At 45.7% G+C, this 26,859-nt stretch overlaps 1 protein-coding gene across 1 annotated transcript in view; it reads right to left on the reverse strand.

Annotated features, from left to right (window-relative positions):
* slc6a3 (solute carrier family 6 member 3) overlaps positions 1-26,859 on the reverse strand; it is a 160,824-nt gene that overhangs the window by 20,951 nt on the left and 113,014 nt on the right. Inside the window, exon 11 of the mRNA XM_048560401.1 lies at positions 22,842-22,942. Within this exon, the coding sequence (XP_048416358.1) occupies positions 22,842-22,942 (101 nt within the window). The remainder of the gene's footprint in view (positions 1-22,841; positions 22,943-26,859) is intronic.

The raw sequence follows: 26,859 nt of genomic DNA on the forward strand, positions 1-26,859 counted from the left end.
AGGCCTTTATTCATGAAATCTTAGAAGAATAATGGATGATCGTAATCAAAGATACAAATTTCTGAGACAGCTTGACAGGGTAGACATTAAGATGAATTCATTATTGGGGGAATCTTGAACTAGGGGACACATATACATGAATGGCTGAAGGTGGGATTGCAGGTCCAGCAGTTGATTAAAAAGGCAAATGGAATTTTGTCTGCCATTGCTCGAGGGATGGAGTTTGTCCACTGGGACGTTACACTGCCACTGTATAGGGTCCTGGTGAGGCCACACCTGGAGTACTGTGTGCAGTTTTGGTCTCCTTACTTGAAAAGAGATATACTAGCACTCAGTTGATTCCAGAGTTGAGAGGGTTGGATTTTGAGGAGAGACTGAGTAGACTGGGATTATACTCATTGGAATTCAGAAGAATGAGGGGAGATCTTATTGAAACATAAGATTATGAAGGAAATAGATAAAGTGGAGGCAGGGAGGTTGTTTCTGCTAGCAGGTGAAACTAGGACTAGAGGGCATAGCCTCAAAATAAAAGGAAGCAGATGTAGGACTGAGGTCAGGACGAACTTCTTTACCCAAAGGGTTGTGAATCTGTGGAATTCCCTGCCCAGTGAAGTGGTTCAAGCTACCTCACTGAATGTTTTTAAGGCAAGGCTTGAAAAATTTTTGAACAGTAAAGGAATTAAGGGTTTATGGTGAGTGGGCGGGTAAGTGGAGCTGAGTCTCCAAGATTAGCCATGATCTTATTAAATGGTGGGGCAGGCTCGAGTGGCTGATCCTGCTCCTAGTTCTTATGTTACAGAATAAGGGTACACTCATTTAAAAATGAGACACAAAGGAATTCTTTCTCTCAGAGGGTAGTGAAAGTTTGTAATTCTCAGGGTGTTGATGGCTTTGCTGAGCTAGCATAGAAGTGGAATTGAGTCTTGTGGCAAGATCAACCATGATCTTGTTGAATGTAAGAGGTAGGCCTACTTCTACTTCTATTTTAATGTTCTTGGTGTGGAGGGAAAGTTTGACTGGAGATGGAAGCCATTATAAGACTGGGTTTAACGTGAGATTTACAGAAGACTAGTGAAATAGGGCAGAGAGCATTCTCCAAGATTTTCTTTCACTACACTTGGCTGAGGTCTAGGCAGATGTCACACATCCATAAGGGGCCAGAGGCCCTCTGGACAAACTCTTTGAAGGCTGCAGGAACAAAAAGATATGGAATTCAATATAAAAGAAGTCTAGCCCTAGGAACATGGATGCCATATCACAACAAGTTCACACAAGTCGGTAAGTTCATCAGTAAACTTTAAAATCCCATTGCATTTACCACCACCCTCAGGCAGTGTTCAATGTATCACAATCCCATCTTTGCCCACCAACAATGACAAAACACAACTCAGACTCAATATTTAAGTGTTACTTCAACCTGACACATGTAGCTCTTCTGTAAGCCTCAAACCCACATATCACAACTTGCATACATTGTCAGCTATTCAGTCAAGAAAGGAACATCATACAGATACCTGCACTGTATTCAATGACACTGTTTCCACCTACTTGCATGACAGGGTTGTGTATAATTGGAGGTAGCAGCATTTAAACAGCATGCAAAAGATTGGCTGTGTGTCCTCAAATAGTTGAAGTGGCTGATGCCAGGCATCATTGGAGTAGCCATGACTATGGCCATTAGTGGGCCTGGTACCATGGAAGATGTGGTATGCTTAAACTAGAAGATGGCTCTCATCTTCATGGATTCCTCACTGAACACTTTGGTCCATCTATTTAAGCCAAACAGCGGTCCTTTTCCTCTCTGATAAGTAAGAGAAACTCTCTTATAAGACCTGGTTGACCTAAGCTCAAGTTATTCATGAGGTCAGCACCACAAGGAGGCCTACAATTGTAAAATGTATGAAGAATGCACTGTGCTCCTCAAAGACAAGTGCCATTATCTTGTCACTGCAATCTCACACTCATGGGACCGTCACTCAATTTCCAACACCAACACAGCTGAGGATGAAGCTTCTGACATCCCAGTTGATGCACTGGCGAGGCATTCACTCGCACCCTCTCTAGACACTGTCAGCCCAATAGGTATATTAACACAGGGACACAAGCAGTTATCATCACTGTTCAGTATCGGCAGTTAGTATTGGAAGAATCACTCGAGTTATCTGGCTGTCTGAGTACTGTTAAAGATTAGGCATGAGCTCAGCTTGAGGCAGGTGATGTGGCTCTGTACCTGGCCACAACCAACTTGCATAATTTGCAGAGGCAGGCAGCGGAACATCAGGCCAGAATGCCAGAGGTCCACACTGGTCTAAAATGAAGGATGAGGGTGGGTTATTTATCTTCTGTTTACTGTTGTGCTTCTTCAGCATGTGATTACTTGGCTACTTTCATAGAAAGGTTGGTGGCTACCTTGGAGAACTAGGTTCAGCAGACAACTCAGTGGCTGTGACATAGGCACATGGATGTGCATTCTATCACATTAGCCACGGGTACTCAACATTAGTCACAAGGTGAGAGGAAGTGAGGTGCCTTAATACTCTCAAGGAGACAGGGTGGCACTAGCAAGCACTCACACAGCAGAAAATTGACAGAAGAAAACGCCATGAACTTCATGTCAGAATGCTTCAGAGGTGCCTTGCCCCTCTAACTTCACTCTGCCAGTGAGTCAATTGCTAAGGTTAGGCCAGGTCAAGGTGGATGCAAATGCATCTGTGCAAGAGACTCTCATCATTAGGTGGGGCACCAGATCTTGAGCCCACAGTGTGCATGCCAAAGTATTAATGTCGCAGGGCATTCCAGGCAGCAGCCTTCCTTCACCCCAGCAAAGGAGTTGGAGCCCTGGCTAAGTGAGTGTGGTAGGCAAAGAAAGAAGAAATCCTCATAAGACAGGATAATAAAGTGTGAAGCTGGATGAACACAGCAGGCCAAGCAGCATCTCAGGAGCACAAAAGCTGAACTCTGATGAAGGGTCTAGGCCCGAAACGTCAGCTTTTGTGCTCCTGAGATGCTGCTTGGCCAGCTGTGTTCATCCAGCTTCACACTTTATTATCTTGGATTCTCCAGCATCTGCAGTTCCCATTATCTCTCATCCTCAGAAGACAGTCCCTCCATTCCTGATGTCAACCTAGTGAACATTCTTTAGCCAGCCTGCGATGCAAATGTATTTCATAATTTTAGCAAGGCCTCCCTATTTTTATTCTCTATTCTCTTTGAAATAAAAATCAACATTCCATTTGCACACTAACGCTTGCCTACATCATATTCTATCTGCCAGGTTTTTCCCACTCACTTAACCTATCTATATCCCTCCATCTACTCCCTGTGTCATCTTCACTTTGCCTTTTAATTTATTTGCATATTATTCACAAACCTGGCGATAGTACATTCAGTTCCATCATCCACATCATTAATATATATTGTAAATAACTGTGGCCACAGCACTGATCCCTGTGGCACTCCATTAGCTATAAGTTGCCATTCCTGAATATGGTCATTTATCCCAACTCACTGTCTTCTATTTAGTAGCTAATCCTCTATCTATGCTAATGTAATATCCCAACACCATGAGCTCTATTTAAGTAGTCTACATGTGATACTTTAATGAACATCTTTTGAAAATCCAAATGTGTTAGATCCAGTGGTATCCGTTTATCTAAACTGCTTGTAACCTTCTTAAAGAACTGTGGCAGATTTGTCAAGCATGCTTTTCCCTCCATGAAACCATGTTGACTCTGCATGATTGGATTATATCTTTTTAAATGCTCTGCTATTATATCCTTTACAATAGACTAATATTTTCCAGTGACAAGTTTACTGTTTTATTTTACCTGTTTTATTAGTTTCCCTACCTTTTGAATAAAGGTGTTATGTTGGCATTTTTCCAATCCTGAGACTTTTCTAGAATCTAAGGATTCTGAGGAAGATTACTCTAGAGCACTCACCATCTCTATTGCTATTTCCTTTCAAATCCTAGGACATGTCCCATCAGATCCAAGGGACTTATCAGTCTTTAGCCCATTGGTTTCGAACTAATATAACGCAGCATGTTGGAATAATGGGACCATTTTCAGGAAGGCAATTTATACTTTGTGGGTGCCACAGGTATCAGAGCTGGCCCATAATTATTGAACATAGAACATTACAGCACAGTACAGGCCCTTCGGCCCTCGATGTTGTGCCAACCTGTCATACCGATCTCAAGCACATCGAACCTACACTATTCCATGTACGTCCATATGCTTATCCAATGACAACTTAAATGTACCTAAAGTTGGCGAATCTACTACTGTTGCAGGCAAAGCGTTCCATTCCTTTACTACTCTCTGAGTAAAGAAACTACCTCTGACATCTGTCCTATGTCTTTCATCCCTCAATTTAAAGCTATGCCCCCTCGTGCTCGCTGTCACCATCCTAGGAAAAAGGCTCTCCCAATCCACCCTATCTAACCCTCTCATTATTTTATATGTTTCAATTAAGTCACCTCTCAACCTTCTTCTCTCTAATGAAAACAGCCTCAAGTTCCTCAGCCTTTCCTCATAAGACCTTCCCTCCATACCAGGCAACATCCTAGTAAATCTCCTCTGCACCCTTTCCAAAGCCTCCACATCCTTCTTATAATGCGGTGACCAGAACTGTACACAATACTCCAAGTGCGGCCGTACCAGAGTTTTGTACAGCTTCACCATAACCTCTTGGTTCTGGAACTCCATCCCTCTATTAATAAAAGCTAAAACACGGTATGCCTTCTTAACAGCCCTGTCAACCTGGGTGGCAACTTTCAAGGATCTGTGTACATGGACACCGATATCTCTCTGCTCATCTACACTACTAAGAATCTTACCATTAGCCCAGTACTTTGCCTTCCGGTTACTCCTACCAAAGTGCATCACCTCACACTTGTCTGCATTAAATTCCATTTGCCACCTCTCAGCCCAGCTCTGCAGCTTATCTATGTCTCTCTGCAACCTACAGCATCCTTCGTCACTATCCACAACTCCACCGACCTTAGTGTCGTCTGCAAATTTACTAACCCATCCTTCTACGCCCTCATCCAGGTCATTTATAAAAATGACAAACAGCAGTGGACCCAACACCGACCCTTGCGGTACACCACTAGTAACTGGTAACTATTCACAATATAATGATTTGCATGATGGAACTGAACGTAATAAAATCAAGTTTGTTGATGATACACAAATAAGGGGGAAGCCCATCAACTTTTTCTCCTTTAGCCCTGTGAGGATTAGCACTCTTGGAATGCTATTGGTGTCCTCTACCATGAAGTCTGATGCAAATTACTTGTTCTCCGTTATTATTTCCCTGGTTTCTTCCCCTAAGGGGCTTTGTTCAGTATTGCCTTTCTCTTTTTTACGTATTTAAAGAGGTTATTGCTATCTGTTTGTATCTTACATTTTAGCTAGCCCCAATAATTTATTTTCTCCCTCTTTTTATGTCATGGACATCTTTTGACAGCTTTTAAAACTACTCCAATCCTCTGATTTACTACAAATCTTTGCCACATTCCATACGTTTTTCATTCAAATTGATACTACCTTTAACTTTCTTAGTTAACCATTGCAGTTTTATCCCTTTTTTTAATTCATTCACAGTACAAGGGCATAGCTGGCTGGGTTAGCATTTATTGCCCATCCCAGAGGGCAGTTAAGAGTCAACTAAATTGCTGATGGATCTGGAGTCACATGTAGGCCAGACCAAAGACAGTTTCTTTCCCCAAAGGACATTTGTGAACCAAGTAGGTTTTTCCCGATAATTGCCAATGGATTCACGGTCATCATTAGACTTCTAATCCCAGATTTTTACCGAGTACATGCTTCAACAGGTGCCATGCTGGTTCCTTGGGAAATCAACTCTAAATAACTCCGGAAACCACCAAGTACTTTGACAGCTGTAGCAAGTGCCAGTGAAAAATCAATCAGCAACTCATTTGTAAATAGTTGATTTGAATAGGACTGGTTGTGTTGTGCCCATGATTAGAATTGTTCCTGATGGTGACCATGTATTCAGCTGTGCAGGGTCAAGAGAGTTTGCTAATTCAAGTGATGAGCTCTAAAATGGAAGCGCTGGAGTCAAATCAGCATTGCACACATATAGATCTTATGATCTACCTACTTTACATATTTCCAGTGGATGCTACCTGCATATTTGCATTCTACTATGCCTGACATAACCGAGAACAAAAATATGTATACACTTTGGATATAATATGGCACCTGCAGAGCTAAAGAAATGTGTTTGACATATCTGAACTTTACAGCATATAAGTGGTTATGATTGAGAGGCCTACAAATAGTGTCTAAAATGTAAGTTGATCAAAGATGGACTGGAAACACTAAATTGAAAAATAGACCATCAGTCAGCTCTCAAAAATCAAACATTTGATGTTAAAGTAATTTCTTAATTGATTTTAATCAATACAAAACTGTTTCCCAATATGTATCCCAGCTATCTGTGATTCAAGAAATAACTAGAACAATCAAATGAAAAGGGTAGAATAAATTACATACACCGCATGTACAGTATTTACAACAAAAGCACTTTTCTAAGATTTTGGAGTAGATCTGTAGCTCGGGTTGTGGGTGTTGAGGTTAGTTGGCTTGCTGAGCTGTTTGTTGTTCCACAGACATTTCATTACCTTGCTTGGTAATATCCTCAGTGCAGCCTCTGATGAAGCATCGGTGTGCTTTCCTGAGCGCTTTATAAACTCTGGGCCAAGAGGAGGAGGAATATCTCTTCCAAGTGTTCAAGGATAATGGATATCCAAAGAACTGGGTCAGGCGATGCCTACAGGAACAGCAAAGAAAGATTCTACATGCCCTGACGCACTACCCTACATCAGGAAATGTCAGAACTCACGACAAGACACCTACAACTGCTGGTCATCAGAGTGGCACACAAGCCCACATCAACCCTCCGACAAGTGCTCACCCGAACTAAAGACCCACTCCCCACCATGGACAGGAACAATGTCATCTACAAGATCCTCTGCAGAGACTGCAAGAAACACTACATCAGACAAACAGGAAGGAAACTAACAACAAGAGTACACGAACACCAACTGGCTACAAAAAGACACGACCAATATTCATTCATCTCAATCCACATGGACAAGGAGAACCACGACTTCAATTGGGACAACACCAAGATCCTCGGACAGGCTCGGCAGAGACAAGCATGAGAATTTCTGATTGAGCAGCAGCGCGAGCGGGAGCTTGGAGCTTGGACCAGGAGCCTGTCAGGAAGCCGGTGAGTCACTGTTTTTGAATCTATAAAAAGCTTGCCTCGAGTGTCAGTGCCTTCCATTTCTGGTTGCAGCAGCGGCGTGAGTGGGAGCTTGGACCAGGAGCCTGTCGGGAAGCCTGTGAGTCACTGTTTTTGAATCTATAAAAAGCTTACCTCGATCAGCAGCACCTCGGAGCAGAGGTTTTCGGGAAGGGAGTGACTCTTTTTTCATGCCTGTGCGAGATAACTGATCGTTGTGTAAACCCGAGACGCTACCCTTGTAGGGCCTCCCACCCATCCACCTCCTCTAACCTTATACACCAGGGACAAATCAAGGTAAGTTTCTCTTTTTTTTTAACCTTCTGTTTAGGGGATTAGCAGGGATGGCAGTGCAGGTAGAGGAATGTTCCTCCTGCATGATGTATGAGGTGAGGGACGCCACTAGTGGCCCATCCAAATACTTCTGCAGGAAGTGCACCCCACTCTTGCTCCTCCAAGACCGCATTAGGGAACTGGAGCGGGAGCCGGATGAACTTCGGATCATTTGGGAGGCAGAGTCAGTGATAGGCAAGAGTTTCAGGGAAGTAGTACCTCCTAAGCGAGAAGAAAGCTGGGTAACTGTTAGAAGGGGGAAGAAGCAGTCAGTGCAGGGATCCCCTGTGGTCGTTCCCCTGAAAAACAAGTATACCGTTTTGGATACTGTTCGGGGGACGACTTACCAGGGGCATGCAGTAGGGTGCAGGTCTCTGGCACAGAGTCTGTCCCTCTTGCACAGAAGGGAAGGGGGGATAGGAAGAGAGTGATAGTCACTGGGGACTCAATAGTTAGAGGGACTGATAGAAGGTTTGCCGGCAACGAAAGAGACTCACGATTGGTGTGTTGCCTCCCAGGTGCCAGGGTCCGTGATGTCTCGGATCATGTCTTTGGGGCCCTGAGGGGAGAGGGTGACCAGCCCCAAGTCGTGGTCCACGTAGGCACCAACGACATAGGTAGAAAGAGGGATAGGGGTGTCAGGCAGGATTTCAGGGAGCTAGGGTGGAAGTTGAGAGCTAGAACAAACAGAGTGGTCATCTCTGGTTTGTTACCCGTGCCACGTGATAGCGAGGCAAAGAACAGGGAGAGATTTCAGCTGAACACGTGGCTGCAGAGATGGTGCAGGAGGGAGGGCTTCAGGTACATGGACAATTGGGGCTCATTCTGGGGAAGGTGGGACCTCTACCAACAGGACAGTCTCCATTTGAACCAGAGGGGCACTAATATCCTGGGTGGGAAATTCGCTAGTGCTATTCAGGTGGATTTAAACTAGCTCAGAAGGGGGATGGGAAACTGAGGTGTAGTCCTAGTACACAGGAGGATGAGCATAGGGAGGACATGGTCAGGACCTCACTGTCACAGGAGTGTGCTGGTAGACTGCAAGCTGGATTGAAGTGTGTCTACTTTAATGCCAGGAGTATCCGGAATAAGGTAGGTGAGCTTGCAGCTTGGATAGGTACCCGGGACTTCGATGTTGTGGCCATTTCGGAGACTTGGATAGAGCAGGGTCAGGAATGGATGTTGCAGGTTTCAGGGTTTAGATCTTTCATTAAGGTCAGGGAAGGTGGTAAAAGAGGGGGAGGTGTGGCTTTGTTGGTCAAGGACAGTATAACTGCGGCTGAAAGAACCTTTGATGAGGACTCGTCTACAGAGGTGGTATGGGCTGAGGTTGCCGAGGAAGGTTTGTCGACTGAGTCAGTATGGGTGCAAGTTAGGAACAGCAAGGGAGCAGTCATCTCACTGGGGGTTTTCTACAGACCCCCAAATAGCAGTAGAGAGATCGAAGAACTCATTGGCCAGCAGATTGTTGAAAAGTGCAAAAGTAGCAGAGTTGTTGTTATGGGTGACTTCAACTTCCCCAATATAGATTGGAACCTCCTTAGTGCAGATGGTTTGGATGGAGTCGTTTTTGTCAGGTGTGTTCAGGAGGGTTTCCTTACTCAGTATGTGGACAGGCCGACGAGGGGGGAGGCCATTTTGGATTTGGTGCTCGGCAATGAGCCAGAACAGGTGTCAAATCTCGTGGTGGGAGAACACTTTGGCGACAGTGGCCACAACAGCCTCACATTTACCATAGCCATGGAAAGGGAAAGGAGCAGTTACCAGGGGAAGATATTTAACTGGGGTACAGGAAACTATGATGCTATCAGACAGGAGTTGGGAAGTACAGATTGGGAGCAATTGTTCCACAGAAAGGCCACTGCAGACATGAGGAGGCTGTTTAAGGAGCAGTTGTTGTGAGTGCTGTATAAATTTGTTCCTCTGAGACAGGTAAGAAGGGGTAAGATTAAGGAGCCTTGGATGATGGGTACAGAGGTGCTTCTTGTCAAAAAGAAAAAGGCAGCGTATGTAAGGTAGAGGAAGCAAGGGTCCAGCACAGCTTTAGAGGATTATAGGCTTGCTCAGAAGGAACTCAAAAGTGGGCTGAGGAGGGCCAGGAGGGGGCACAAGAAAGGCTTGGCAGGAAGGATAGGGAGAACGAAGGCATTTTACTCATATGTGAGGAATAAGAGAATGATCAGGGAGAAGGTAGGGCTTATCAGGGATAGCGCAGAGAACTTGTGTGTGGAGTCTGAGCAGATAGGAGAAGGCCTAGATGAGTTTTTTGCTTCTGTTTTCACGAAGGAAAGGGACCTTGTTGTGAATGAGAACTTTGAGGAGCAGAAAAACAGGCTTGAACAGATCAAGATTGAGCAAGTTGATGTGCTGGAAATTTTGGCAAACATTAAGATTGATAAGTCCCCAGGGCTATCCTAGGTTGCTCCGGGAAGCGAGAAAGGAGGTTGCGAAGCCGCTGGCGAAGATCTTTGCTTCCTCACTCTCAACGGGAGTCGTACTGGAAGATTGGAGGGAGGCAAATGTTGTTCCTCTTTTCAAGAAAGAGAATAGGGAAACCCCTGGAAATTACAGACCAGTAGGTCTTACATCTGTGGTCAGCAAGGTTTTGGGAAGAATTCTGAGGGATAGGAATTGTGACTATTTGAAAAAGCACAGTGTGATTAAAGGGAGTCAGCATGGCTTTGTGAGGGGCAGGTCATGCCTTACAAATCTTATTGAGTTCTTTGAGGAAGTCACGAGACAGGTTGACGAGGGTCGAGCAGTGGATGTGGTGTACATGGACTTCAGCAAGGCATTTGATAAGGTTCCCCACAGCAGGCTCATTCATAAAGTCAGGAGGTATGGGATACAGGGTGATTTGGCTGTCTGGATTCAGAATTGGTTGGCTGACAGGAGGCAGAGAGTGGTTGTAGATGGTAAGTATTCTGCCTGGAGGTCAGTGCTGGGTGGTGTCCTGCAGGGCTCTGTTCTTGGGCCTCTGCTCTTTGTAGTTTTTATAAATGACTTGGATGAGGAGGTTGAGGGGTGGGTTAGTATGTTTGCTGATGACACAAAGGTTGGAGGTGCTGTTGATAGTATCGAGGGCTATTGCAGGCTTTAGCGAGACATTGACAGAATACAGAGCTGGGCTGAGAAATGGTCGATGGAATTCACCCTGGATAAATGCGAAGTGATGCATTTTGGAAGGTCAAACTTAAATGCTGAATACAGGATTAAAGGCAGGATTCTCGGCAGTGTGGAGGAACAGCGGGATCTTGGTGTTCAAGTGCATAGCTCCTTCAAAGTTACCACCCAGGTGGATAAGGTTGTTAAGAAAGCATATGGTGTTTTGGCTTTCATTAACAGGGGGATCGAGTTTAAGAGCCATGGGGTTATGCTGCAGCTCTACAAAACCCTGGTAAGACCACTTGGAATATTGTGTCCAGTTCTGGTCGCCCTATTATAGGAAAGCTGTGGAGGCTTTGGAGAGCGTGCAAAGGAGGTTTACCAGGATGCTGCCTGGACTGGAGGGCTTGTCTTATGAGGAGAGGTTGACTGAGCTCGGACTTTTCTCTCTGGAGAGAAGGAGGAAGAGAGGTGACCTGATCAAGGTGTACAAGGTAATGAGAGGCATGGATAGAGTCGATAGCCAGAGTCTTTTCCCCAGGTCAGGATTGACTGCCACGAGGGGTCATAGTTTTAAGGTGTTAGGAGGAAGGTATAGAGGAGACATCAGAGGGAGGTTCTTCACCCAGAGAGTTGTGAGTGCCTGGAATAGTTTACCAGTGGTTGTCGTGGAAGCGGAGTCATTAGTGACATTTAAGCGACTGCTGGACATGCACGTGGGCAGCAGTTAATTGAGGGGAATGTAGGTTAGGTTATTTTATTTTTGGATTAGGATTATTTCATGGCACAACATCGTGGGCCAAAGGGCCTGTACTGTGCTGTACTTTTCTATATTCTAAGTTCTAATTCCTGGAAGCATGGCACTCCACAAAGCAGGCTATTAATAAACACATTGAACTCTACCCCGTACACATTCCACTACGGAGGAAACCTGGAAGTGAGGCAATCTATCGCAATGGACTCCAGAGTTTAAAAACCAAACAGGAAAACACACCGACGCGTCATCAGAGGCTGCACTGAGGGTGCTACCAAGCACGGTAACAAAACGTCTGCGGAACAACAAGCCAGCTCGGTGAGCCAACCAACCTCAAAACCCACAACCCAAGCTACAGATCTACTCCAAAACCTTAGAGACCTACGGGCACAACACGCTCAAACTGGCAAGGAAATGGGAATGCTACGTTAAATAAGAGTGCAACCACAAACAACTCTATTTCCTACACTATGCCAAGAGGACAATAGACAATAGACAATCAGTGCTGGAGTAGGCCATTCAGCCCTTCGAGCCAGCACCACCATTCATTATGATCATGGCTGATCATCCACAATCAGTATCCTGTTCCTGCCTTATCCCCATAGCCCTTGATTCCACTATCTTTAAGAGCTCTATCTATCTCTTTCTTGAAAGTATCCAGAGAGTTGGCCTCCACTGCCTTCTGGGGCAGAGCATTCCATATATCCACCACTCTCTGGGTGAAGAAGATTTTCCTCAACTCTGTTCTAAATGGCCTACCCCTTATTTTTAAACTGTGCCCTCTGGTTCTGGACTCACCCATCAACGGAAACATGCTTCCTGCCTCCAGAGTGTCCAATCCCTTAATAATCTTATACGCCTCAATCAGATCCCCTCTCATCCTTCTAAACTCAAGTGTATACAAGCCCAGTCGCTCCAATCTTTCAACATATGTTAGTCTCGCCATTCCGGGAATTGACCTTGTAAACCTACGCTGCACTCCCTCAATAGCAAGAATATCCTTCCTCAAATTTAGAGACCAAAACTGCACACAACACTCCAGGTACGGTCTCACCAGGGCCCTGTACAGCTGCAGAAGGACCTCTTTGCTCCTATACTCAATTCCTCTTGTTATGAAGGCCAGCATGCTATTAGTTTTCTTCACTGCCTGCTGTACCTGCATGCTTACTTTCATTGACTGATGTACAAGTACACCTAGATCTCGTTGTACTTCCCCTTTACCTAACTTGACTCCATTGAGATAGCAATCTGCCTTCCTGTTCTTGCCACCAAAGTGTATAACCGCAAATTTATCCTCATTAAACTGCACCTGCCATGCATCCGTCCACTCACCTAGCCTGTCCAAGTCACCCTGTATTCTTATAACATCCTCCTCACATTTCACACTGCCACGCAACTTTGTGTCATCAGCAAATTTGCTAATATTACTTTTAATGCCTTCATCTATATCATTAATATATATCGTAAACAGCTGTGATCCCAGCACCAAACCTTGTGGTACCCCACTGGTCACTGCCTGCCATTCCAAAAGGACCTGTTTATCACTACTCTTTGCTTCCCGTCAGCCAGCCAATTTTCAATCCAACTCAGTATTTTTCTCCCACTACCATGTGCTCTAATTTTGTTCACCAATCTCCTATGTGGGACTTTATCAAAAACTTTCTGAAAGTCCAGGTACACTATATCCACTGGTTCTCTCTTATCCATCTTCATAGATACATCCTCAAAAAATTCCAGAAGATGAGTCAAGCACGATTTCCCTTTCGTAAATCCATGCTGACTCTGACCTATCCTGTTACTGCTATCCAAATGAGTCGCAATTTCATCTTTTATAATTGACTCCAGCATCTTTCCCACCACTGACGTCAGGCTAACTGGTCTATAATTTCCTATTTTCTCTCTCCCTCCTTTCTTGAAAAGTGGGACAACATTTGCCACCCTCCAATCTGCAGGAACTGATCCTGAATCTATGGAACCTTGGAAAATAATTACCAATGCATCCACAATTTCTAGAGCCACCTCCTGTAGCACCCTGGGATGTAGACCATCAGGTCCCGGGGACTTATCGGCCTTCAGACCTAACAGTCTATCCAACACCATTTCCTGCCTAATATAAATACCCTTCAGTTCGTTCATTACCCTAGGTCCTTCGGCCACTATTGCATCTGGGAGATTGCTTGTGTCTTCCCTAGTGAAGACAGATCCAAAGTACCTATTCAACTCATCTGCCATTTCCTTGTTCCCCATAATAAATTCACCCGTTTCTGACTTCAAGGGCCCAATTTTAGTCTTAACCATTTTTTTTCTTTTCACATACCTGAAAAAGCTTTTACTATCCTCCTTTATATTTTTGGCCAGTTTTCCTTCATAGCTCATTTTTTCTCTGTGTATTGCCTTTTTAGTTATCCGCTGTTGCTCTTTAAAAGCTTCCCAGTCCTCCTGCTTCCCACTCATCTTTGCTATGTTATACTTCTTCTCTTTTATCTTTATACAGTCCTTAACTTCCCTTGTCAGCCACGGCCGCCCCTGCCTCCCCTTAGGATCTTTCTTCTTCTTTGGAATGAACTGATCCTGCACCTTCTGCACTATATCCAGAAATACCTGCCATTGTTGTTCCACTGCCTTCTCTGCTGGGGTATTGTACCATTGAACTTTGGCCAGCTCCTCCCTCATAGCTCCATAGTTCCCTTTATTCAACTGCAATACTGACACTTACGAATCTCCCTTCTCCCTCTCAAACTGCAGATTAAAACTTATCATATTATGGTCACCACCTCCTAATGGCTCCTTTACTTTGAGGTCCCTGATCAAATCCGGTTCATTGCACAACACCAGATCCAGAATTGCCTCCTCCCTGGTAGTCTCCAGTACAAGCTGTTCTAAGAATCCATCTTGGAGGCACTCCACAAACTCCCTTTCTTGGGGTCCAGTACCATCCTGATTCTCCCAGTCTACTCGCATGTTGAAATCTCCCTTAACAACTGTAGTGATACCTTTGCCAATTTCAACTCTTGATTCAACTTGCACCTGACATCCTGACTACTGTTTGGGGGCCTGTAGATAACTCCCTTTAGGGTCTTTCTACCCTTCGAATCTCTCAGCTCTCTCCATACTGACTCTACATCTCCTGATTCTATGTACCCCCTCGCAAGGGACTGAATATCATTCCTCGCCAACAGGGCCACCCCACCCCCTCTGCCCACCAGTCTGTCCTTTCGATAGCACGTATAGCCTTGAATATTCATTTCCCAGGCCCTGTCCACTAGAAGCCACGTCTCAGATATCCCCATAACATCATACTTGCCAACTTCCAACTGAGCCGCAAGCTCATTCACCTTATTTCTTATGCTTTGTGCATTCATGTATAATATTTTTAATTTGTTTCTCCCCTCACCCTTCCTATCAATCCCTATTTCACTTGGCCATACTGTACAATCCCTTCTTGAATTTTCTGCTCTGTTGTCTTTCTTAACTTCTCTTATTCTCACTTTCCCTTTAACTTGATTCTTAAATTTCCAGTTTGGTCCCTCCCCCGCATTACTTAGTTTAAACTCGCCTGTGTTGCAGTGGCAAACCTCTCTGCCAGAATGCTGGTCCCCCACCTATTAAGATGCAAACGATCCCTCTTGTACAATTTATCCTTACACCAAAACATACCCCAGTGATCCAAGAATTTAAATCCTTGCTTCCGGCACCAGTCCCTCAGCCACATGTTCAAGTTCATTATCTCTCTGTTCTTGCCCTCTCCAGCCCGAGGAACTGGAAGCAAACCAGAGATAACCACCCTGGAAGTCCTGCTATTCACCCTTCTTCTGAGTTCTCTGAAGTCCCGCTGTAGAATGCCCCTCCTTTTCTTCCCGACGTCATTAGTGCCGACATGCACCACCACCTCTGGCTCTTCACCTTCACCCTTGAGGATTCTCTGCACTCTATCAGTGATGTCCTGGATCCTGACACCAGGAAGGCAACACACCATCCTCAAATCTCGCCTGTTGTCGCAGAAACTCCTGTCAGTCCCTCTCACAATGGAGTCCCCTATTACCACAGCTCTCCGTGATGTCTGACTTCTCGGCTCTGCCTCGACACCAATTTTTGACTTGCAGACCTGTCCACCTCTCAGACTGGTAGTGTCGTCTGTTCGACAGTTTCCAAGACAGTCAGCCTGTTTACAATTGGTGCTTCCCCTGGGGTCTCTCGTACTTCATTCATGTCTTCCTTGGTCATCGACACTCCCCTTCTCTCTCCAGGTATCCTCGGTGTAACAACCTCGCTGAAGGTCCTGTTCAGAAAATTCTCGTTCTTTCGGATGAGCCTGAGGTCATCTAGTTCTTTCTTCAGGACTGCAACAACCTCCTCAGAAGCTGAATGTGTACACACTTACCACAGCTATAGGAGCCAGAAACATCATCAGTGTCCCTGACCTTCCACATCATGCACGCTGCACACTGAATCAGCTTTGCAGTCATGTCTTCACCCTCTTCAACAGCGGCGTAATCTCCTCACTGAGCCTCTTCGTCGAAAATTCCTGAGCCAAAGACTCGCACTGTACTCAACAGGCACTTCCTTCAACCCTTGTTTTTTGCTGTGAGTCTGTGGACTCTTAATTAGGTTAGAGGAGGAGGGTGGGAGGGAGGCCCTGCCGTGTAGGACCTGGGGCTGAGAACACACCTACTTAAATAGCACTCTCTGCCCTGACCTCATGTCCGCCCAGCTCCCGCCGCTCTCCGCTGCAAAAAGGACCGCTGGCTTCGAGGTAAGTACTTAAATAGCACTCACTTACCTTCCCAACTGCCTCTCTGCCCTGACCTCATGTCCGCCTGGTTTGAGCCGCTCTCCACTGCAAAAAGGAGGAGGAATACCTCTTCCAAGTGTTCAAGGGTAATGGTTCCCCAAAGAACTGGGTCAGGAGATGCCTACAGGAACAGCATCAGAAAGATTCTACATACCTCGACCCACTCATCACACGATCCTACATCAGGAACACATCAGATCTCACCACAAAACATCTATCACCGTTGGGCATCAGAGTGGCACACAAGCCCACATCAACCCTACGACAAGTGCTCGCCTGAACTAAAGACCCACTTCCCACCGTGGACAAGACCAATGTCATCTACAAGTTCCCCTGCGGAGACTTCGAGAAACACTACATCAGACAAACAGGAAGGAAACTAAGAACAAGAGTACATGAACACCAACTGGCTACAAAAGGACACCACCAATACTCACTCATCTCTATCCACATGGACAAGGAGAACCACGACTTCGACTGGGACAACACCAAGATTCTGGGACAGGCTAGGCAGAGACAAGCATGAGAACTTCTGGAAGGATGGCACTCCACAAAGCATGCTATTAATAAACACATTGAACTCGACCCTGTATACATTCCACTACGGAAGAAACCTGGAAGTGATGCAATCCATCGCAATGGACCCAGAGTTCAAAAACCAGGCGGGGAAACACACCAATGCTTCATCAGAGGCTGCACTGAGGATGTTACCAAGCACAGTAACAAAACGTCTGCGGAACAACAAATCAGCTCACCGAGTCAACCAACCTCAATCTCCCTTTTCTACAATGATGAAATGGCCTCATTGCAATACTAGGACATCTATTACTCGCCATTAACCTCGTACTGTGTGTGAGTAACATCCGTGCTATGGTTCAGATTCCAAAGTTGAGTTGATAATCAACAGCTTTTGTAATCTCACATTATTGTGCTTGAATATAACAAATATTTTGGTGTTACGATTACATGCATTAAGGTATTGTGGTGTTGTAGTTACCAGACTAATAATTCAGAAAAATTAATTTAAATCTAACTGTGGCAGTTTAAAAGAAAACATCTGTAAAATAAATTATACTAATAGCATGAGTGACCACAAAACAGTCAGACTGATTTAGTTTGATAATCGCTGTGAAAATCAATTAAATCACTTGTGTTGTTTAACAACTACCTCCACCATCCCTGATCGACCTGACCCTCACTCTGGCCATCCACTTGTTCCTCACATAAGTATAGAACACTTTGGGGTTTTCCTTAATCCTACCCACCAAGGCTATATCATGCCCCATTCTAGCACTTCTGAGTCCAATCTTCAGTTCCTTCCTGGCCACTTTGTAACCCTCTAGAGCTCTGTTTAATCCTTGCTTCCTCAACCTTATTAAGCTTCCTTCTTCCTCTTGACTAGATGTTCCACTTGTCTTGTCATCCAAGGTTCCTTCACCTTATCATCCTTTACCATCCTAATAGCATTGTAATTCCCCTTCCCCAAGTAAATACTTTCTCATATTGTCTACTCCAATCCCTCTCCATGACAGTAGTAAAGGTCAGGGAGTTGTGATCAATATCACCAAAATCTTCTCCCACCGAGAGATGTGGCAACAGACCTGGTTCGTTGCCAAGCACAAAATCCAATAGGGCCGCCCCTCTAGTCAGCCTATTAACATGCTGAGTCAGAAATCCTTACTTGACACACCTAACAAAATCTGCTTCATCCAAATCATTTGCACTAAGGAGGTTCCAGTCGATATTAGGCAAGTTGAAGTCACCCAATCCACCACAACAATCCTATTACTTCTGCACCTTTCCAAAATCTGTCTCCCAATCTCTTCCTCAGTATCTCTGTTGCTATTGGAGCTCTACCGAAAACTACCAATAAAGTGATTGCTCTTTTCCTGTTTCTGACTTCCACCCAGACTGACTCAGCGGAGAAACCCTCCTCAATGACCTCCCTTTCTGCAGCTGTGACACCGTTCTTGATTAGCAGTGCCACTCCCACACCTCTTTTACCTCCCTCCCTTTTGAAACATCTAAACCCTGGCACATCCAACAACCATTCCTGCCACTGTGATATCCAAGTCTCCTTAGATGCTACAACATCATATCTTCTATATTTCTGTGAGGAACAAGAGAACAGCCAGAGTGAGGGCAGGGCCTTTCAGGGATAGTGGAGGGAAGTTGTGCGTGGAGTGGGAGGAGGTAGGGGAGATACTTAATGAATAGTTTGCTTCAGTATTCATCAGTGAGAGGGACCTTGACATTTGTGAGGGCAGTGTGAACTGGGCTGATATGCTCAAACAGGTTGATGTTAGGAAGGAGGATGTGCTAGAAATTTTGCAAAACATGAGGATTGATGAATGCTCTGGGCTGGACAGGTATACTGAAGGTTGCTACGGGAAGTGAGGGAAGAGATTGCTGCACCTTTGGCAATGATCTTTGCATCCTTACTGTCCACTGGAGAAGTAACTGCTGATTGGAGGGTTGCAAATGTTATTCCCTGGGTCAAGAAAGGGAATAGAGATAATTCTGGGAATTACGAACCAGTCAGTCTTACTTCAGTGTGAAGCTGGATGAACACAGCAGGCCAAGCAGCATCTCAGGAGCACAAAAGCTGATGTTTCGGGCCTAGACCCTTCATCAGAGAGGGGGATGGGGTGAGGGTTCTGGAATAAATAGGGAGAGAGGGTGAGGTGGACCGAAGACGCAGAGAAAAGAAGATAGGTGGAGGGGAGAGTATAGGTGGGAAGGTAGGGAGGGGGTAGGTCAGTCCAGGGAAGACGGACAGGTCAAGGAGGTGGACTGAGGTTAGTAGGTAGGAAATGGAGGTGTGGCTTGGGGTGGAAGGAAGGGATGTGTGAGAGGAAGAACACGTTAGGGAGGTAGAGACAGGCTGGGCTGGTTTTGGGATGCAGTGGGGGGAGGGGAAGAGCTGGGCTGGTTGTATGATGCAGTGGGGGGAGGGGAAGAACTGGGCTGGTTTGGGATGCGGTGGGGGAAGGGGAGATTTTGAATCTGGTGAAGTCCACATTGATACCATTGGGCTGCAGGATTCCCAAGCGGAATATGAGTTGCTGTTCCTGCAACCTTCGGGTGGCATCATTGTGGCACTGCAGGAGACCCATGATGGACATGTCATCTAAAGAATGGGAGGGGGAGTTGAAATGATTCGTGACTGGGAGGTGCAGTTGCTTATTGCAAACCAAGTGGAGGTGTTCTGCAAAGCGGTCCACAAGCCTCCGCTTGGTTTCCCCAACGTAACCTACAAAGAGGCAGGCATAGCTGGGGCCCATGCGGGTGCCCACGGCCACCCCCTTTGTCTGTAGGAAGTGGGGCGAATCGAAAGAGAAGTTGTTGAGGGTGAGGACGTGTTCGGCTAGGCGGATGAGGGTGTCGGTGGAGGAGGCCTGGTCGGGCCTGCAGGACAGGAAGAAGTGGAGGGCCTTGAGGCCATCTGCATGCGGAATACAGGTGTCATGGAATATGTGGAACAGTCCCTCTTCTGCACCTACACAGGCCCCGAACCCCACCTCTTCCTCCGTTACATTGATGACTGTATTGGCGCCGCCTCTTGCTCCCCAGAGGAGCTCAAACAGTTCATTCACTTCACCAACACCTTCCACCCCAACTTCAAGTTCACCTGGGCCATCTCCAACATATCCCTCACCTTCCTGGACCTCTCAGTCTCCATCTCAGGCAACCAGCTTGTAACTGATGTCCATTTCAAGCCCACCGACTCCCACAGCTACCTAGAATACACCTCCTCCCACCCACCCTCCTGCAAAAATTCCAAACCCTATTCCCAATTCCTCCGCCTCTGCCGCATCTGCTCCCACGATGAGGCATTCCACTCCCAGATGTCCAAGTTCTTCAAGGACCGCAACTTTCCCCCCAAAGTGGGTGAGAACGCCCTTGACTGCGTCTCCTGCATTTCCCGCAACAACTGCCCAAAGAGGATCCCCCTCGTTCTCACACACCACCCCACCAACCTCCGGATACAACGCATCATCCTCTGACACTTCCGCCATCTACAATCTGACCCGACCACCCAAGACATTTTTCCATCCCCACCCTTGTCTGCTTTCCGGAGAGACTACTCTCTCCGTTACTCCCTCGTTCGCTCCACACTGCCCTCCAACCCCACAACACCCGCCACCTTCCCCTGCAATTGCAAGAAGTGCTACACTTGCCCCCGCGCCTCCTCCCTCACCCCCATCTCAGGCCCCAAGATGACTTTCCATATTAAGCAGAGGTTCACCTGCACATCTGCCAATGTGGTATACTGTATCCATTGTACCCAGTGTGGCTTCCTCTATATTGGTGAAACCAAGCGGAAGCTTGGGGACCGCTTTGCAGAACACCTCTGCTCGGTTCGCAATAAACAACTGCATCTCCCAGTCGCAAACCATTTCAACTCCCCCTCCCATTCTTTAGATGACATGTCCATCATGGGCCTCCTACAGTGCCACAATGATGCCACCCGAAGGTTGCAGGAACAGCAATTCATATTCTGCTTGGGAGCCCTGCAGCCCAATGGTATCAATGTGGACTTCACCAGCTTCAAAATCTCCCCTTCCCCCACCGCATCCCAAAACCAGCCCAGCTCTTCCCCTCCCCCCACTGCGTCCCAAAGCCATCCCAGCCTGTCTCTGCCTCCCTAACCTGTTCTTCCTCTCACCCATCCCTTCCTCCCACCCCAAGCCGCACCTCCATTTCCTACCTACTAACCTCATCCCACCTCCTTGACCTGTCCGTCTTCCCTGGACTGACCTATCCCCTCCCTACCTCCCCACCTATACTCTCCTCTCCACCTATCTTCTTTTCTCTCCATCTTCAGTCCGCCTCCCCCTCTCTCCCTATTTATTGCAGAACCCTCACCCCATCCCCCTCTCTGAAGAAGGGTTTAGGCACGAAACGTCAGCTTTTGTGCTCCTGAGATGCTGCTTGGCCTGCTGTGTTCATCCAGCTTCACACTTTATTATCTTGGATTCTCCAGCATCTGCAGTTCCCATTATCTCTTAAGTCTTACTTCAGTGGTGGGAAAATTACTGGAGAGCATGTGAGAGGTAGTATTTATGGTTATTTGGAAGAGCATAGTTTGATTATAAATAGCATGGCTTTGTGAGGGAAAGGTCGTACCTCACAAGCCCTATTGAATTATTTGAGGATGTGGCAAAATACATTTATGAAGGCCGAGCAGTGGATGTGGTGTATATGGATTTCAGCAAGGCATTTGATAAGGTTCCCATGGTAGGCTCATTGAGAAAGTAAGGAGGTATGGGATTCATGGAAATTTAGCTGTTCTGGATCCAGAATTGGCTGTCCAATAGAAGACGGAGGGTGGTAGTAAATGGAAAATAGTCAGTCTGGTGTTTGGTGACCAGTGGTGTTCTGCAGGGATCTGTTCTGGGAACTCTGCTCTTTGTAACCTTTATAAATGATTTTACAACCTTTATAAATCATTTTTATAAATGATGAGGAAATGGAAGGGTGGGTTAGTAAGTTTGCCAATGACACCAAGGTTGGTGGAGTTGTGGATAGTGTAGAGGGCTGCTGTAGTATGCAATGGGACATTGAAAAGATGCAGAGCTGGCAGATGGAATTCAACTCAGAAAAGCGTGAAATGATTCATTTTGGAAAGTCAAATTTGAATGCAGAATACAGAGTTAATAGCAGGATTCTTGGCAGTATGGAGGAACAGAGGGTTCTGGGGGTCCATGTCCATAGATCCCTCAAAGCTGTGCCCAAATTGATAGGGTTGTAATGAAGGCGATGGTGTGTGGCCTTTCATTGGCAGGAGTATTGAGTTTAAGAGCTGTGAGGTTATGCTGCAGCTCTATAAAAAGCTCATTAGACCACACTTGGAATATTGTGTTCAGTTCTGGTCGCCTCATTATAGGAAGGATATGGAAGCTTTAGAGAGGATGCAGAGGAGATTTACCAGCATGCTGCCTGGACTGGAGGGCAAGTCTTACGAGGAAAGGTTGACGGAGCTAGGGTTTTTCTCACTGGAGCGAAGAAGGATGAGAGGTGACTTGATAGAGGTGTACAAGACGAGAGAAGCATTGATTGAGTGGATAGCCAGAGCCTTTTTCCCAGGGTGGAAATGACTATCACAAGAGGGCAAAACTTTAAGGTGATTGGAGGAAAGTGTAGGGGAGATGTCAGAGGTAGGTTCTTTACACAGACAGTGGTGGGTACGTGGAATGCACTGCCAGCAGTGGTAGTAGAGTCAGATACATTAGGGACATTTAAGTGACTCTTGGATAGGCACATGAAAGATGGTAAAATGAAGGGAATGCAGGTTAATTTTGATCTGAGAGTAGGATGATAGGTTGGCACAACATTCGGGGCTGAAGGGCCTGTATTGTTCTATGTTCTAAAGGAAATTCTCTGTCATTACCCAACCTCACCAATATTTAACTTCAGTTTAACACCAAAATGGCTGAACCTTAACCACTCTTTGATACGACATAGGAAGCCATAAAATTGCACCAGCAAAGTCACTGAGCAACTAACATAGGTAATATGTCAGCATTGCCCACATTCTGAGGTTATTTTTGATAAAACACACATCTTTTGACTCACCAGTAGGAAACAGGGACTGACAATTTTCCAGCACAATCTCCAATATAAGCCAGGTCTTTTGCCTATCATTTTTTCAATGTCATCGCTAAAACGATCAACTCCTAGAAAAGAAATACAATCAATCTATGATGGAAAGATTTGTTTAATTAGAAGATTTTCAGGTATGTCACCAAATGTTTCTTATTTGAAATGGAGAGAACAACATTTTGAATTTATATCCTTGACTTAAATAAGGACAATAACAGAGACATGAAGAAAGAGGTGTAAAGTGGGCTGGAAAAATAGACTGAGGAAAAGGTCAGTGGATGAATAATGTAAGATATTTAAACATATATTTCATAACGCTCTGGAAAAAAAAGTATTACTGTCAAAAAGGACTTAATGTAAAGCATGATCCCACCCATGGCTAAGAAAGGTGGTCAGGGAGAGTATCCAGTCACTTAACAAGGTACAATGAAGCAGTGAAAACTAGTGGTAGGTCAGAGGATTTGGATTCTTTTTAAGAACTAGTAGAGGACTACTAAAAAGCTAATAGAGAGGGACAAAATTGATAATGAAAGTAAACTAGCAAGCAATAAAAAATAAATAGCTGCAGCTTGTCTCTGTATAGAAAAAGAAACAGAGAGCATATCTTATAGGGGTCTAAACAACGTGGCAAGACATCAGTTCCCTGTGGGATCAACATCAGGAGCATGTTACGCCATCTTTTATGCTTTTCATGGTCAGTGGCAAGTTTCTCGCTTGGCAGTAATGAGTTGGCCATCAAGGGGGATTATTGCTTGTTAAACACCTTGTCAATGCTGCAAATTACCTCATTAATACTCAGCTTCCCATCTTACCAAACTCGTCAAATAAGCTAGACATCAAGAAAACATGACATGCAAACCTGAGTTCATACCAGTTGGATTAAGTCTGCTGCTTGCTTTGAATGACCTCCTTGTTACTTTCAATAAAACTGCAGCCCACGGAATGATCCACAGCAACCAGCTGCACATACCCCTTGTTCACTGATATTGATACCTGGCATTTGACAAACTCTCATGACCATTGGCACCTTTCCAATATAATGGCATTGCTCTCTAGTACTACAGTCAGACATTGTAAGGACACAAGCAATTAGCACTGAAAGGCTGTAGCAGAGACACTTGTGCCTAGGCACCCAGCTCAAGGATTGGACCAGACTGCATCTCAGGGCTGCTGCCTGACCTCTTAGTGCTATTCTGTCAGTGCTTGCATCATCCCTGCCTTGCCATGCCATTGCAATGCCAACTAGGGCAATCACACAACCATGCAGCTTGCTTTGCTGGTCAGCAGTTCTTAGTCTAAGGGATGCACACATGGTGAACGGCAGCATACTACATCGGGCTAACACTTGCACCATGTGCCAGAAACATAAGTGGCAAATACTCTGCATGTGCTTTAACTAAATGTCTCAAAGTCTTAAGAGAGTGACACACTGATGTCTGTGGAGGAACTTGTCAGTCAGAGGGTCTTGGCACAGTAAGTTAAGGACAACTTCTCAACGCAGTCCAGGGGATTATCCACAGGCAGTCATTCATTCAAGGTGATCTTGGTCACTAGACTGTACATCTGCTATCCATGGGGTGGATCACGGTCAGACTTGTAGCTCTGTAGCAGACAGTACAGTGTTTGGGGTGGGCTGAATATGTAAGCCTCATATAACCTGGGAGATGTACAGCCAGCAGTCAGCGATCTGGGCAATTCTCAACTGGCTTTATCTATTTGAGTCATTCAAAGGGGTGAACCACATTTAGTCTTTAGCTCTATCCTTAGAAACTAGGGGAAAGTGTTTAGTTGGGATGGAGCAGAACGTAGGAGGAAGGGTGGTGGGATGATTTTGAAAAGGAGGCAATGGTATCTGCAAGGAGGGATATAGTAAAGCATAGGGAGAAGAAAGTCATGTGGTACGGAGGTTCATTGTTGGTCAGGAGCACACTGGCTTCAAGGGGTTAAAGAACACATCTGGAATGGTTGTTTTGGAGCTGTGTGGGAAAGGTAGGCAGTACAGGCACATGTAGATGGGTTGGATGGGGCCTTGTGAAGCTGCAAATGTGATTTGCAGCTTCACAAGGTGATTCACAAAGGTGATTTATGGGAAGGGCCGTCAGGAGGGGAATTTGGATGCTCAGGGGAACATCAGCATGGTCAAGGAGCGTTCACTATCATCTTACATTGTGCTAGAAACTGAAAGTACACAGTGGGGAAAAAATGGCTGTGAGAACATTTTGTGTGGGTTCGGTAGGTGTCTCAATCTGTGAGCGAGGGAACTCATTGATATTGGGGCTTTTAAAGGGAAAGAACATTGCACACAGACGCATGCACTGTACAGAAGACAGAGCTGTAGTGTCTCTAGCGCTGGCCATGCTAATGTATTGCCCCCATCTCTGTATGGCAGACCTCCCTGCCAGAGACATTGTTTAGAAATACACTGACAGCTACACTTTTGGATACAGAAGCTGCAGAACGAAAGGAATGTCATACAAGGAGAACCAAAGGATTCAGCATGACTCAATGCCATGTGTACATTTTGATTCTCTTGCTTCCAGATGATGCAGCATGTTCTCAGCATTAACCTCCATGGAACTTCATCTGTGGCCACAAAGTAGTGCATAATGTTGCAATAATGCCATCAGAGAGACTAATAAACAAATCTGAGGTCAAATTAGTGATATTTATATATAAGTACAAAATCGGTTATCAATGCATTATTTCCTATTCCAAAAAAATCTCTCAATAAGTCTTCTCATTCCTTTTCCTCCAAATACTTCTCAGCGTAGTCCTGGTTTGAAAACTGGGTGGGAGGGAGCCTGGTTGGCAGTATAGCTTGTTGGCCCTGGAGTTTTAGTTGTGTGACCCCGGGGATGTTTGTGTCTGGATAGTCCAATTATGCCAAGGGTCGTCTTCAGAAATTGACTGACCCTCCTTAGCTTCAACTTCCAAGAATCAGAGGGGTAAAGGAGGCCAGAGGTGGAGGACTCCACTTTTTGAGAGCTCTAATTGGTGACTTCTGAGGGGAGTGCTGTGTTGCTTCCTTCTCTGACTGTGTGCCCCCTTGCATCAGCCAATGGCTCAGTGAGAAATGAGCAGCTGCAGTGTGTGTCAGGTTCCCCGACCACTGTCGTCATACCTTTGGTCCCTGAGGTCCAATGGCAGTGCGACTGGTGCAAGTGTGTGCATCTCCCTAGCATCCTGACAATGCTGGGCCTGGTGCTTAATGGCAGCTGTGAACCTGTCCATGGAGACAGATTCGCTACACTGCTGTAGCTTCTGGGCAATTGCATTCTACTTATCCATCTATCATTCTTGTTCCTCCTTGCACATGTGAACGAAGTCCCTGATAACGGGCACTACAGGGTCTTCTGCTGCCTTGTGCTGATCAGGTGCTTGGCTGCAAAGCAGTCCTTTGAGTGCCAGTGGCTACCACAGGAAAGTGCTCACCAGATTGAGCTCCTACACTCTCAAAGCCTAATGTTCCCACCAGGTGTCAGTATCTAGGGGGTGCAGGAGGAAGACATGCTAATGCTTCCTCTGAGGTCTTTGAACCTTGGCCCTTAGAGATCAAGAAGTTGGCTTCTGAAGGAGCTGGACATTTCTCTGCAGTGGTGATGGAGATGTATGATGTGGAAAATATGACAGAGTTGCCACAGCAACTGGTTAGAAGTGATGTGCAATGAATTTGACCTAGTGTTGCCAGTGTATGAGTTGCAGTGGAATGAAGTTCAGTTGGCTGGATGGCTGGTTTGTAATACAGAGTGATGCCAAGAGCAAAGGTTCAATTCCTGTACCAGCTAAGGGTAACATTAAACTTTCCTTCTCAATTTTTCTCCTTGCCTGAGGCATGGTGACCGTCAGGTTGAACCACCACCAATCATCTCTGTCTTACGGTCTGGTAAGACTATGGTGACTTTTTTTTAAGCTGGCTGATAGAACATGGGTGTCATGGCATTCCTACAGCACTGGTCCTGGTCTTCTCAAGTCAGCATACTTTCCACATAGG

Source organism: Stegostoma tigrinum, chromosome 2 (assembly GCF_030684315.1).
Source record: "Stegostoma tigrinum isolate sSteTig4 chromosome 2, sSteTig4.hap1, whole genome shotgun sequence".
NCBI classification, from domain to species: Eukaryota; Metazoa; Chordata; class Chondrichthyes; order Orectolobiformes; family Stegostomatidae; genus Stegostoma; species Stegostoma tigrinum.